This window comes from Bufo gargarizans, chromosome 2 (genome assembly GCF_014858855.1).
Source record: "Bufo gargarizans isolate SCDJY-AF-19 chromosome 2, ASM1485885v1, whole genome shotgun sequence".
Classification (NCBI taxonomy): Eukaryota; Metazoa; Chordata; class Amphibia; order Anura; family Bufonidae; genus Bufo; species Bufo gargarizans.
Window position 1 is genome coordinate 133,644,992 of NC_058081.1, and position 14,319 is coordinate 133,659,310.

A 14,319-nucleotide genomic window follows, 5' to 3' on the forward strand; every position below is an offset into this window, starting at 1 on the left:
TGTTTTATACTTGTCCTTTCTCAAGATTCAGATGTTGTTTTTGGACTTTATCTGTGAGTTGTGAACATCAATAAAACAACTGAACCAAACATCATGGTATACCCTAAAGCTAAACTGGGAAACAAGCTTGTATGATTTTAATAGACACTAACCAAACGGGAATAGAACGAGGTCCCCAAAGTGAAGGGTGCACAGCGCAAGTGCGGCCACCCTCCATTCACTTCCATGGGAGTACAGAAAATAGGCCACATTAAGCTTGTGGGGTTAAGAAAGAGGTCCACTATTTTTCACCTATCTGGAGTGCTGCCTCATCTTGTGTTTTTGCAACAGTATGCTTGGCTATTTCAAGAACTCCTATAGCAGTGAATGGAGACATGGCCACGCTTGTGCGGTGCACTCTCCACTCCAATATAGAAGTGAATGGAGAGCATGCTGCACATGCATGGTGTGCTCTCCTTTTCTATGGGGGCCCCATTCTGGAGATGGGTGCGGGTCTCACCACTATCTGACATTGGTGATGTATCCTAGCGATATTCCACCATTGTGTCAGATTGGCCAACCACTTTAAGGACTGTCCATCAAACCATTTTTTCTGGAACTTGACAAAAAATTCTAAATCAGGAGCACTGCTTATAATACTTTGAAACTTCTTGCTTAACCATTTGAGGACCGACTAAGGGACGTATTTGTTCCATGTTTTTAATTGCCTATATCATCTGATTAAGAACTTAAAATCCTTTTTTTTTTTTTTGAGTCAAAATATTAGTTCTTATTAACAAATGGATCTAGCTTTATTTATTAATCTAACACATTCTTAAAGGGAAAAAAAATATAATTATTTTTATATTGATGATGGTAATCTTGTGGTCCTCAAAGGGTTCAGGGTATATTGGAATTGCAGGGTATGTATACCACATGATTCATGACATTGCGTATATATTGGGGCAGAAATACTTGACTAATGTACGTGCCATCACAGTCACGGCAAAGAACAATGGTACAGATAACCACTGTTGGATTCCAGGCTGGTGGGGAAAAATCTAAATTTTGGGTGAATTTAAATGTTGCTTCAATTAGCCAAAATAAAGTTTTATAGGTTCAGAAACCCCAATTAATTTGCAACAGTTGACCACCCTAAGGGTAACATAAACACCAAGCTAGCTTATTGAATGGTAGTTATCCAGTACATCAATTTGATTATCTAAATTCATCATTTTTAGTTTGCCTAAAAAAAATAATTTTAAATGTCTAATTTTGTTTCTTTTATAGGTGAAGTGTTTTTTGTAACCCAGCCAGATCAATTCACTTTGCAAGAAGCAGCTGAATTTTGTCAGAGCAAGAATGCCACACTAGCTTCCACCGGCCACCTTTATGCTGCCTGGAGATTGGGATTTGATAAGTGCAGAGCAGGGTGGCTGTCTGATGGTAGCGTTCGTTACCCTATCGTGACACCACGTAAAGTTTGTGGAGGTGGAAATGCTGGAGTAAGAACGGTCTATGTGCATCCAAATCAGACAGGCTTTCCCGATTCTGTATCAAAATACCATGCCTTTTGTTTCAGAGGTAAATATCTAATCTTAACTTTTTTATTTATTTAATTTTATTAATGTTAATTAAATAGCAATGTACAAATTCATTAGAACTTTTCTATGGGTAGTACATGCTTTCTAAAAAGATACGTAGTATGAGCCATATATACTCATAACGTACCTTATATAGAATTTTTTTCTTATTCCCACTTATCTCTGATTATGACACCTTCTGTGAAAAAAAGACCACTATCTCATTGTGATTACCAGCAAACTAGTAATTTCATCCAGATTGTTATGGACCTTAGATCTTTCATCTATATCAACTCCTACTACTAAAGTAGATAAAGTATCACCAGATTATATAGTGGATGACACTGTGCTATACTTGCCATCAAAAGTGATGGAAAACTAGATGGTACCCCATTAGAGGGTCACAATAGAGACTTGAACAGAGCCCTATGAAAGCATCCCCTGTTTTTGCTATAGGTATGGCACAAAGACATTCAGATATATATGTGTACACAAATAAACATCCACACCAACATGTGTGCATATAATGAAACAGTACTGCCACACCTACAAAATATGGCCTCTAAAGGGGTGGTCTGATAAAAGAAAATGGCTAAAACACATAGGATATAAGGAAAATGTAAATGTATCATAGTGGTGGCTTTCATACAATTACAGGGATGGTATATTTATCAATTTACATTTTTCCTTGAAATGTTGATTTTTAACAATAGAAGATTGGCACATTAGTACATACGGAGCGACATGGTATACGCTTCACAATTTATTACAGCTGTGTATACTAATTAAAATGCAATACAATAAAAATGCACATAAAAATAAATATAAACAATATAAAATACAGTATTCCCAATATGCACAATGAATTAAATTGATGGCTCGCAATATCATTGGTCACCTGATATCATCAACATAGAATCAACCGTTAATAAATGTCCACAAATATTGCGGATACCCTAAGGTATTTCTTTGGTATATGTCCTACTTTGTTGCTATGCAAAAAATTATTGTGACAAAAAATGGCGCATAGGTTGTGGATCCTACTTTAGTAGATGGCAAAATGTTCATATAGCTATATAGCACATGTAGCGATAGTTTGAGCCGCAGTAGTAATGCACAAAGTCCACAGGTATAACAAGATGGTAGTTAGGACTTTTCTAGTGGACGAAAGTATGGCTTGGCAGCAAACAAGTGCGTTCATCCACTTCTAAGTGCGGCCCACCCACTTTTCAAACACTCTAGATCCGATATTTGGAAAGTGAGAATAGTCACAAAAATTTGTATAAAAGACCAAGGCTGACAGTATTTGCAAGGTGCGCAAAAAAGTCAATACTGGTGACCCACGTTTGTGGGCTTACCTTCTTTTGTTCCCAGCTGGTTTTTAGTTTCCTGTGTTAATTGTTGTGTCCGGCTACAGACCGGCGTCCCGGCTTCTGTTTCGCCGGCGTCTCAATAGTAAGTCAGTTTGTCACGTGGGTTATACTCACAGTACTGATCTTCCAGCGGGTTGAAGTGAGTTTTGCGATGCGTCTTTTTTTGATATCCTCGAGATAATTGTTGGTAACAGTGCACTGTTAAATCACGACTCAGGTTCTTGTGGGGTGAGACATTTACCAGACGCGTTTCAGGGATAACTTTCCCCTTCTTCAGTGGCAAGAAGGGGAAAGTTATCCCCGAAACGCATCTGGTAAATGTCTCACCCCACAAGAACCTGTGCATTTTTATTGTATTGCATTTTAATTAGTATACAGAGCTGTAATAAATTGTGAAGCATATTCTGTGTCGCTCTATATGTACTAGTGTGCCAATCTTCTATTGTTACTAACTTAATTTGAGGGTAAATCAACTTAGATTGTGCACCTTCCATGTGTGAGGCTAGTGAGCTATTTCCATCAACCTATCAAATGTTGATTTTTGCTGCCCAAAAACCTTGTATTTATGACATGATTTTTATATGATCTCCTAAAAGAAGTAAAAATGGTGTCTTTTTTGCATTGTAGCCTCCATATTTGAGGAAGAAGAAATTCTAATAGAAAAAGTGGTACCTATTTTGGAGGGGCTGCCTTCTGGGGAACCAACTCTGGAACCAGTGATTACCACTGAGTTTGAAAACGAGACAGATTTCTGGCTGACAAATGTCACTGCTCTTCCCACTGATGAAATACTAGAAACAGGTACAAATGATGTGTCATCTATCATCTATAAAGACATGTCATATACATTAGTAATCATCAGAATGTGCTAACCTTCACACTTCTTGGTCTCCAAATAAACAGTTGTAATTTTTTATTGTTGATTTAACAAAGGTGTACAGAGCATGGATTAATAATAAAAAAACAACTTGTAATGCAAAAGTTATATTGTATTGCACATGGTAACTGATTTTTTTTCTGTATACCTTCTTGTTTTTCACAAATATATTTAACAGTATTTTTTGTCTTTTTTTAAAGTGCATCCTTCAGCTATTCCCCCCTTGAGCGTTATTCCAGAAGTTGTAAGTGGAGATGCATCTGTTGAAATCAGCGGAGTTAGTGGCATCTCATCTGGTGAAGTATCTGGAGAAATCAGTGGAGATGTATCAGGAATTTCTGGAATTAGTGGAGAACCCTCTGGGATAGAAGCAAGTGGGTTGCCTTCTGGAGATGAAATTAGTGGGGAGCCATCTGGAAGTGGACTGCCATCTGGTTTTGACCTTTCTGGAGAAACAAGTGTTAGTGGTCTTCCATCTGGAGACGTTTCTGGTGAATTACCATCAGGTGCATTTGAAGCTAGTGGTCTGCCTTCTGGTTTATCTTCTGGAGATGAAAGCATATCTGGATCAGCTTCAGGAATCCTAGACACTAGTGGACTGCCATCAGTAGATATAAGTGGAGACATTTCTGGTATGGCATCTGGAATTGAACTAGTTAGTGGTTTACCTTCAGGGCTAGAGTTTGGGAGTGGAGATATTAGTGGACTGTCATCAAGCAGTGGAGATTTCAGTGGACTGCCATCAGGGTTTCCAACAATTATTCATGTGGATACAACTTGGATAGAAAGTGCAACAAAAACACCAGAAACAGAAGCAGAAGGCAAAGGTCTAACTGAATTCAGTGCATCAGGAGAGCTATCTGGGTTACCATCAAGTGATTTCAGTGGCATAGCTTCAGGTCTAGAAATCAGTGGTGATTTTTCTGGATTAGACATTAGTGGACAACCTTCTGGATTCTTTGATGTAAGTGGAGATGTCTCAGGTCTTGATGTTAGTGGATTTCCATCTGGATTCTCTGGAAGTAGTGGAGACCTTTCAGGCCTACCATATGCAAGTGGGGATTTTTCTGGTATTAGTGGTGAAGCATCGGGAATAATTGATATCAGTGGTGAAGTATCTGGAATAAGTGATATCAGCGGCGATATATCTGGATTATTAGATATTAGTGGGGATTTTTCTGGTATAAGTGGTGACATCTCTGGAGCATTCGACATTAGTGGACATCCATCTGGAATACCTGATATCAGTGGTCTGAGTTCTGGTATTTTTGATGAAAGTGGTGAATCATCTGGAGTTACTCTTATAGAAGGACGTTTAACTGAACTTTTCAGACCATTAGACAGGGAAGTGGAAGGACAGGGGTCAGTGGAAACTAGTGGTTTGTTTTCGGGTGATTTCTCGGGTGAAGTATCTGGAATTTCTGGCATTAGTGGTGAACCATCAGGCTATATAGAGAGCAGTGGTTTTGTATCTGGAGACATTCCTAGTGGAGAGGTAGACATCAGTGGACTCTCAAGTGGTGTTGACTTTAGTGGAGAGACATCTGGAATTGGATTTGTTAGTGGTTTTGCATCTGGTATTGAAGACCTAAGTGGACTTACATCAGGAATCCCTACAATATCTCATATAGATTTTACTTTAGTAGAAGCCCCAACAACAGGACCTTTTACAGAGGAGGCAGGTCAGGGACCATCAGGAATGTTTGAGATTAGTGGATTTCCTTCTGGAGAAGCATCTTCAGGGACATCTGGACTTCGTGATTTAAGTGGAGAGCCATCTGCCACACAAGAAAGTGGAGACATTTCCGGATTTACTTCAGGGCTTCCTGAAATCAAACTAATAACTGATGATTTAATTGAAGCTGCTACCAAACCGACAGTTTCACAAGAGTTAGGTGGTGTGACTGTTCCATACATTATCGAAAGCTCTGCTTCTGGGGATATTAGTGGTGAGGCACCACTTTCTATTCCTGAAGTAAGTGGAGATCCATCTGGAATTCCATTGACAAGTGGTGAACCCGTTGATGGAAGTGTTGACACATCTGGTTATCAAACTGTTTCTTCACAAGATTTGTCTGGTGAAACATCAGTACCTGACATAATTATTAGCACATCAAAACCAGAATCTGAGTTAACAATTGTCTCAAACGAACCTGAGGAAGCAAAAAAAGACACTGAACTATCTACGTCTGCATCAGGAGATATTATAGACGAGGTAGCACCTCTGACCCCAGCACCATTGATGAAAGCAACACCAGAAGTTCTTCCTGATGTAAATTATGTTGAAGGTATTATAGTTCTCTGTTTTAGTATCATTTGTATAATTCCCAATATTTTAACATTATTAATAAGTTATTCTAAGGTTAACATACATTGTATAACAGCAATCATTCAGCCTTAACCCAAAATTACACTGGTTTGCTGAAAATATGTATTATATACTTCATTCTGAATGTCATTGTTGAATTCTTAAGTAATTCTGTATGCTCTCATATGTAACTGAAGACATGTAGATGTGGTAAAGCATCTTATGCCTCAGTAGGCGGTATATCATGGCTCTGTACCACTTGAAGGTTGAACAGAGTAGTAATACAACCATGCACAATTGCACATTAAACTTAACATTAAACAGCTTTTTTTTTAATAATTCTTATTATAATATATTAATCTTTGAGAGATGGTTTGTTAACTGATGCCTTTCTGGTGACTGCAGGAATTATTGGGACATGCACAGATATCCAGTGTGGAACTGGAACATGTGTAGAAAATACAGGGCGAGTACACTGTCTATGTCCACCAGGATATGGAGGAGACAGCTGCGATATAGGTAATTTATATCATTTTCTTATTTTATGGAAATCTGTAACATTTCTTTAGCTTATTTCATAGGGATAATTAAAGGTATGAATGAAAGGACATAATACACCTCAAATGTACTCAGAGACAGCTCCTGCTTGTACTTAAACTATCACAGCAATTCTACCCTTAAGTTCCTAAAAATATTACACATAAAAGTAAGAAATATACAAAGAAATCTGCTCCACATGACCCAGGACCCTTCCTCGTTCTCACTTTCCTGTGTCTGGCTATAGGACAACTGGCTGTAGCAAGGGCCTCCTTCTTCTGCTCTGTCTGCAGTAGTATAAGCCCACTTCTCATTTGTTCCCCAGCCAAAAGTGGAACTGATTAGCAGATTAATCCTTCTGTGTGCTTCAAGATTTCCTCAGGACTGTTTGTTTCATGAACATGCAGAAAAACTGACTGACAAACAAGGTGGGCCAGATTATCTCCTGTTTATTTCTAGGCTTAACATTCCTGTATGGTACGGATACATGGCGTCATTGGTCGCGCCAGGATCGCAGGGGCATCACAGTACAGCGGTCATCCAATATAAATTAATGGGACCACAGAGTTGAATTTTTTTGCTATTTAGGGTTCGCAGTCGCAGCATATGGGAGACTTGTGTTGCAATCTCATTAATTTCTATGGAATCACCTCTACACTGTGATACCCCTTACCCCTACTCCCTGACTGATGCAGAAGTCATAGCTGGTCTTCTACTGCTTTCAAATTCTGCATTTTGAAGACTGAAAGCCAAGGGTAACACCAGCACCAAAAATTGACAAGCTGCAGATTGAAAATCTGTAGTGCAAGTAAATTTAAGCTGTATGTTTCTTTCCGAAGAACAGGGGTGAGATTTGTGAAAATCTCATCCACTGTACTGGGACAGTAAATGGCGTGGATTTACAGTGGAGTTCCACTATGGAGAATCTGCAGCATTTACTACTTATGCAGCCATACCCTAATAATCTTGCAATCCTGTGGTTAGACTTTTCTCAACTTCATTACTGAAGACTCCATTGCAGTATGGGTGTACAGCTGTAGGAATACTGCATGAAAAGTTACCCACTATTCCTATTGCTACAGAAAAATGCTTCCTTTAAAAGTGTATAGGTAATATTATTAACATATAGAAAACACTTTTAAAACCCAATCTGGCCCATTTACATTTGATAGTTGAAAGGTCCTGGGCCAATATGCAAAGTTGTAACAGTTCTGCAAATGCCTTTGCTTAAATGATGTTGATCATAGCATTGAGGCCAGAACAATATTTATCTAGAAACTCTCTTAGGGTGCCATAACCACAGCTAAAGAGGGAGAATTTGCTTAAAGGGGTTGTCTAGAATTAGAAAAGCATACATGCCTTCTTCTAGAAACATTGACACACCTGTCCATGAAATGTGTTTGGTATTGTCATTCAGCATACTTCCGTTGAAATGAATGGGGTTCAGTTGCAAAACCACATACAATGTGTGGACAGGTGTGGCACAGTTTTTGAAAAAAGAAGCCATGTTTTTCTAATCTTAGACTATCCATTAAAAATAGATCTCAGCAAGGGATATTTCATATTTTCACAAAGGAAAAAGTAGATAATATTCTTTGGTAATTTCTCCTTTCGATCATCTTTTATGGCCTTCAAGTTCATCCAAAGCATCAACTAAAGGCTAATACTGATTGAGTAGAGTGCCTGTCACTACTAGGCACCTGAAAAATTACTAATTCTAATTATTTTCGTGATAGCATGCACAATTGAACTATCGTAATGTAAATATGCAGTATGCAAATTCTGATTGCTTTTCAATGTAAATCACGTGGCGAAATACTAGAAGTGATTAGGTCTCTGAAAATAACAGGCAATGTGTTACTTAAAATAAGTACAAAGCTACTGTGCTGCGATACCAGCTCTGTAGTGTATTGTATTATGTTTTAATTAATGTATTAAATTGTGACTAACTATTTATACAACTTTGCATAAATTAACAGTGCAAGTGACCACAGGAAACTTTGTAATATGTCTTATTAGCAGTAAGACATGTCTAGTTCTCATGTTATCAGCTGCTTACTTCCACCCCCTTGCTAATTGCTTTGTCTTTGAAATATGTTTTAAATCCGTCTAGAGATGGAGCAGCTCACAGAGGGATCATATTTACACATGTCAATACCAATGTATAGAGAGGGGAGGAGGAGTCAGCAGGAACTCAGAGATACACACACAGCCAAAGTCACTGCACAGACAGCTTCTGTCTCAGCTCAAGTTATTTTTTTTCTCAACCATATAGTTTAGTACATGTAATATCCTCAATAATCTTGGGGCTGCTTCTGAGTAAGAGAAGGTTAGTTTCTGTGTGCAGTGCAGTGGCGTAGGGATCGCCATAGCAACCATAGCAGTGGCTATGGGGCCCTACGCCACTGGGGGCCCATCCGGACCGCATCATTATTTTTTTATTTTTTATTAATACACTCACACAGGCAGCCAGCAGCCAGGCCCGACCGCCTGCCCAGTGTAGTGGGCGGGGCGCGGGCGGTCCGCGGCTCGGGCCTCACTGGGGGGAAGGCGGAAGCTAAGGAAGGAGGAGAGGACAGTGAGTGGACTGTAGAACTGTAGCACTAGCACTGCCGGCTGCCGCACAACTTAAGGAGTGTCTGGAGAACATGAGGTAGGCGGACGCGGTGGAGGGGGCCGGAACGGGGGCGTAGCGGAGGCGGAGCCAGGCTGGCACCAGTGCCGCAGACCGCACTGCACTTGCCTCTGTGGAAATTGAAGAGAAGCGCCGTAATCTCGCACAGGCGCACTGGCAGAGGCATCGAAGTGCGCATGCACTGTCTTTCCTGGCCTCTGCCAGTGCGCCTGTGCGAGATTACGGCGCTTCTCTTCAATTTCCACAGAGGCAAGTGCAGTTAATAAATTAGGTAGGAAGCGGCTCTTGGTGGGGGGGATATCTGTGGAGGACACTGAAGGGGGGGGATCTGTGGAGGACACTGAAGGGGGGATCTGTGGAGGAGACTTAAGGGGGGAATCTGTGGAGGACACTGAAGGGGGGATCTGTGGACGACACTGAAGGGGGGATCTGTGGACGACACTGAAGGGGGGATCTGTGGACGACACTGAAGGGGGATCTGTGGACGACACTGAAGGGGGGATCTGTGGAGGACCCTGAAGGGGGATCTGTGGAGGGCACTGAAGGAGGGGATCTGTGGAGGACACTGAAGGGGGGGATCTGTGGAGGACACTGAAGGGGGGGTATGTGGAGGACACTGAAGGGGGGGTCTGTGGAGGACACTGAAGGGGGATCTGTGGAGGACACTGAAGGGGGGATCTGTGGAGGACACTGAAGGGGGGATCTGTGGAGGACACTGAAGGGGGGATCTGTGGAGGACACTGAAGGGGGGATCTGTGGAGGACACTGAAGGGGGGATCTGTGGAGGACACTGAAGGGGGGATCTGTGGAGGACACTGAAGGGGGGATCTGTGGAGGACACTGAAGGGGGGATCTGTGGATGACACTGAAGGGGGGATTTGTGGATGACACTGAATGGGGGATCTGTGGACGACACTGAAGGGGGGATCTGTGGACGACACTGAAGGGGGGATCTGTGGAGGACACTGAAGGGGGGATCTGTGGAGGACACTGAAGGGGGGATCTGTGGAGGACACTGAAGGGGGGATCTGTGGAGGACACTGAAGGGGGATCTGTGGACGACACTGAAGGGGGGATTTGTGGATGACACTGAATGGGGGATCTGTGGACGACACTGAAGGGGGGATCTGTGGACGACACTGAAGGGGGGGTCTGTGGACGACACTGAAGGGGGGGTCTGTGGACGACACTGAAGGGGGGATCTATTGGACGACACTTAGGGGGGGGATCTGTGGACGACACTTAGGGGGGGATCTGTGGACGACACTTAGGGGGATGTTCGGGTGGGAGGTCCTGGAGGGGTGTTTGGATGGGAGCTCTGGAAGGGGTGGGAGGTCCGATAGGTATGTGGGGGTGGGAGCTCCGGGAGGGGGGGCCCATAATTTTTTTTGCTATGGGGCCCAGTAATTTCTAGCTACACCCCTGGTGCAGTGGATAGCAGCTGATCTCCATCCACCAGACCTCGGAGAACCGCAACAACACATTTACCATGACCAAAGAAAAAATGCTCAAAATACCAGATACAAATGATATAGTGGCCAGAAATAGTGTTACTCCTCATGTTTATTCCTCATGTACACACTGTACTACTAATTAATGCAAAGTTTGTTGAAAGATTAGTTACGCTTTAAAATTATATTGTTGCAATTTGAGGAAGTTTTACTTTAAGAACATGTTTGATACATACAGTAGCAATACACAGGACAAATGAGACTGAAGTCAATGAGCAGCCTCCTAGCAAAGAAGAAATTTGTGAGCCTAAAACTATATATATATATATATATATATATATATGTAGAAATGGACAGCACATCCAATAGAGAATTATGTTCAAAAAATTTTATTCAGCCACAGTGGCACAATAGCCTCTTGTGCCACTGTGGCTGAATAAAATTTTTTGAACATAATTCTCTATTGGATGTGCTGTCCATTTCTACATACAAAAGTTGGGTAAGCAGTGATAACCCTGGACATAGCACCCGTCATTTTGTTATGCTTTGGTGCTGCCACATTTTTCCATTTTTATATATATATATATATATATATATATATAACTTTTTTTTTTATGTTTTTGCCTACACCTGAACCTGAATTTTTCACACTCAGGAATTTCACATATCTGTGGTCTTGTAGAAATGTGAAATTGTCTTTGTTCCTTATAGTTTATGGCAGTATCACTACTTGCAAAAACAAAATATTTGCATTAATTAGTGTTGAATGATCGAAGTATTCGAAGCGGACTTCGATCCGAATGTTGGGAAAAATTTGATTCGCCAAGAAGTGAATTTCTTTGTGCATTGTGGTAACAAATAATTTTTCCCAGAAATGGTGGTAAAAAAATAATATATATATATATATATATATATACTCACCTCATCCATTTGAGCGTGAAGAATCCGCCGAGGCCATCTTGATTGAACATCCTACACGAGATCACGCACCATATGAGATTCTGTCTTCAATGAAGATGACCACAGTGGCCTCTTCGTGCTCAAATGGATGAGGTGAGTTTAGTTTATATTTATTTTTATGGATTAACCCCTGAAAGCCCTCACTATTATTTTTTGTTGCTGTGACCAGCAATGAACGGCACATCCGAGGGGTCTATGACTTGGGGTGGTGCAATCACAGTTCCCCATCATTGCACCTGAAACTTACAAAGAAAAAATAATTTGTCACAAAGCGAATTTCTTTGTGAAATTCAGCGAAGCAACTGAATTGAATTTTTCAAAACTTCACTCATCTCTAGCAATAATCATGCAGTGATCTAAACAGCCGCTACCAGATATCACTGAAAAAGAAAAGTTCATTTATACAGATTAAATGGTTGTACCAAACAGGCAGGAGGTACATTTTAATGTCAAACTACTTTAGACCAAAGTCAAAGGTCCAATTTAATTGCCAGCATTCCAAAAGTCTCATTGAAGCCTTAGTCATAAAAGTGAGACGATCTCTGGGTAAAAATAATATTTTTAGTTTTTGCCCTGTTTTACATTAAATGTGGCTCACAATGGGATAAAAACATAAAAAAAATGCTCATCCTCACTGATCCCCTCTTTGAGAGTCCGATGTTGCTCCGGATTCTGCTGCTCTCCACTTCTTGGTCTCGGCTTTAGGCTACATGCACACTACCGTATGTGTTTTGCGGTCCGCAAATTGCGGATCCACAAAAAAAACTGATGACATCCGTATGTCATCCGTTTTTGTTTTTTTGCGGATCCATTGTATCAATGCCTAAAACGGATAAGAATAGGACATGTTCTATTTTTTTGCGGGGCTACGGAATGGACATACTGATGTGGACAGCACACGGTGTGCTGTCTGCATTTTTTGCGGACCCATTGAAATGAATGGTTCCACATCTTATCCGCCAAAAAAACGGAACGGACACAGAAACAAAGAACAGTCGTGTGCATGTAGCCTTACACACATTATATGCCAAAAAAAGGCACGCTCAGCTAGCTAAGGCTCACTGCTGTGGCCAGTAAATAGCCGAGCAGGTATCTCTAGACATTTCAAGTGTATTGATCCAGGACCAGGATTTGGAGAGCAGCAGGAATTGGAGCAGCATCAGAATACAGCAAGAAGGATCCATGAGGCGGAGTATGATTTCATCTTAAGATTTAACCCACAGTGAATTATATATAAAAATGACATATGACTTCACAATCCCTTTCATTTCTTCATTATTTCACAGTGGCTGTAAATCTAGTATTACAGTGATGTTTCTTTATTTAAATGTATCTATCCCCTTTCTGCCTACTCTTTACTTTCTTAGAACAAATAAAGACAGCCTGGTAGTTAGTTGCAATATGGAAAGTTCCTGAAATAGACATCCAATGGAATTTGAGTTAATATTTGAAGTGTTTATTGCTATTTGACACTGCGGTGTGTTGTTCTCTGTATTTTGTCTTTCTCAGGAATCATATGCGAGAGCTCACAAGTGACCTGCTAGATTCAGAGAGGAAGCTTATAAAGTCCTAATCTCCTGCCTATTAAAACTCCCACCATCCCCTGCTGTATGCGTTGCTTTAGCTAAATGCCTAATTTTCCCTTTTACAGCGTGCTTTAAACTTAATTGTTGCTAATTAAAAAATAGAAAAGGAGAACAAGTTACTTGGGCAGCTGGTGGGCATTCAGTGCTGGTTCAAATTGCTGCTGCTTGCTGACAAACACAGAGCATGCTGGCCCTGGAATATTAACCCTTTTGCCATGGAGCGAGAAAGGCCATGGAAAGTCTAAAATGCCGTCATGTTGTAGCTTGATCCAAAGGTTATATTAATTAAACATGAAGATGAGGCTCATCATTTATGAAAAAGGAATTCCATCCCTCAGACGGTTAGTTAGAACCTTATAAGGGTCCATTTAACATTAACCATCAAGAAAAAAATGGTTTTTTTTTTATTTATGCTCATTTGATCCTTTTTTTTTTTTTGCAAAAATGCCAATACATGCCCAATGTGCTATAAACAGTAGGCTTCTTGCAAATGCCAACACAACTGAAAGCGGTTCAGACTGTGTTTGTGCAATCTACATTACTTTGTGGTTAGTGATAAATGACCCTACAGAGTCCTTTCGTAAATATAACACCAAACACTATAATTTCTTTATTTTGCTCGTGAAGGAATGCATTTATTCACAGGAAGTTAGACACCCTGATAATGGCATAGACATTTTATGCCAGATTTTTTTCAAATCTGGTTTCTTTACATCATCAGACATCATTCAGCTACCATGCCGTTTACAGAGCAAGAAAAACAATGTTTTATTTATACCATACGCAGGTGAAAATGTATGTAATGGCTTCAAATTGGTACAAACAATGAACCATTAAAACTTAATTTTTTACTATAATTTATTTTATATCTTATACTATTAGAGACAGTTGGCATAAATCCATTAAATATCTTTAGACTTAAATTTTGGCTTTTATTCATATTGAAAGCCATAATACTCAGTTGAATCCATCAAAGGCAACCAATCTTTCATTTTCATGAGGTCTACCAAATGATACCAGCTGGAAGCTG

The 14,319-nt window shown here is 40.4% G+C and overlaps 1 protein-coding gene across 2 annotated transcripts in view; it reads left to right on the top strand.

Annotated features, from left to right (window-relative positions):
* The window catches only part of ACAN (aggrecan), a 102,634-nt gene that overhangs the window by 61,258 nt on the left and 27,057 nt on the right, over positions 1 to 14,319 (top strand). For both annotated transcript variants that reach the window (XM_044279467.1, XM_044279468.1), the window contains exons 10-13: positions 1,270 to 1,563; positions 3,563 to 3,736; positions 4,013 to 6,100; positions 6,526 to 6,639. In XM_044279467.1, the coding sequence (XP_044135402.1) occupies positions 1,270 to 1,563; positions 3,563 to 3,736; positions 4,013 to 6,100; positions 6,526 to 6,639 (2,670 nt within the window). The remainder of the gene's footprint in view (positions 1 to 1,269; positions 1,564 to 3,562; positions 3,737 to 4,012; positions 6,101 to 6,525; positions 6,640 to 14,319) is intronic.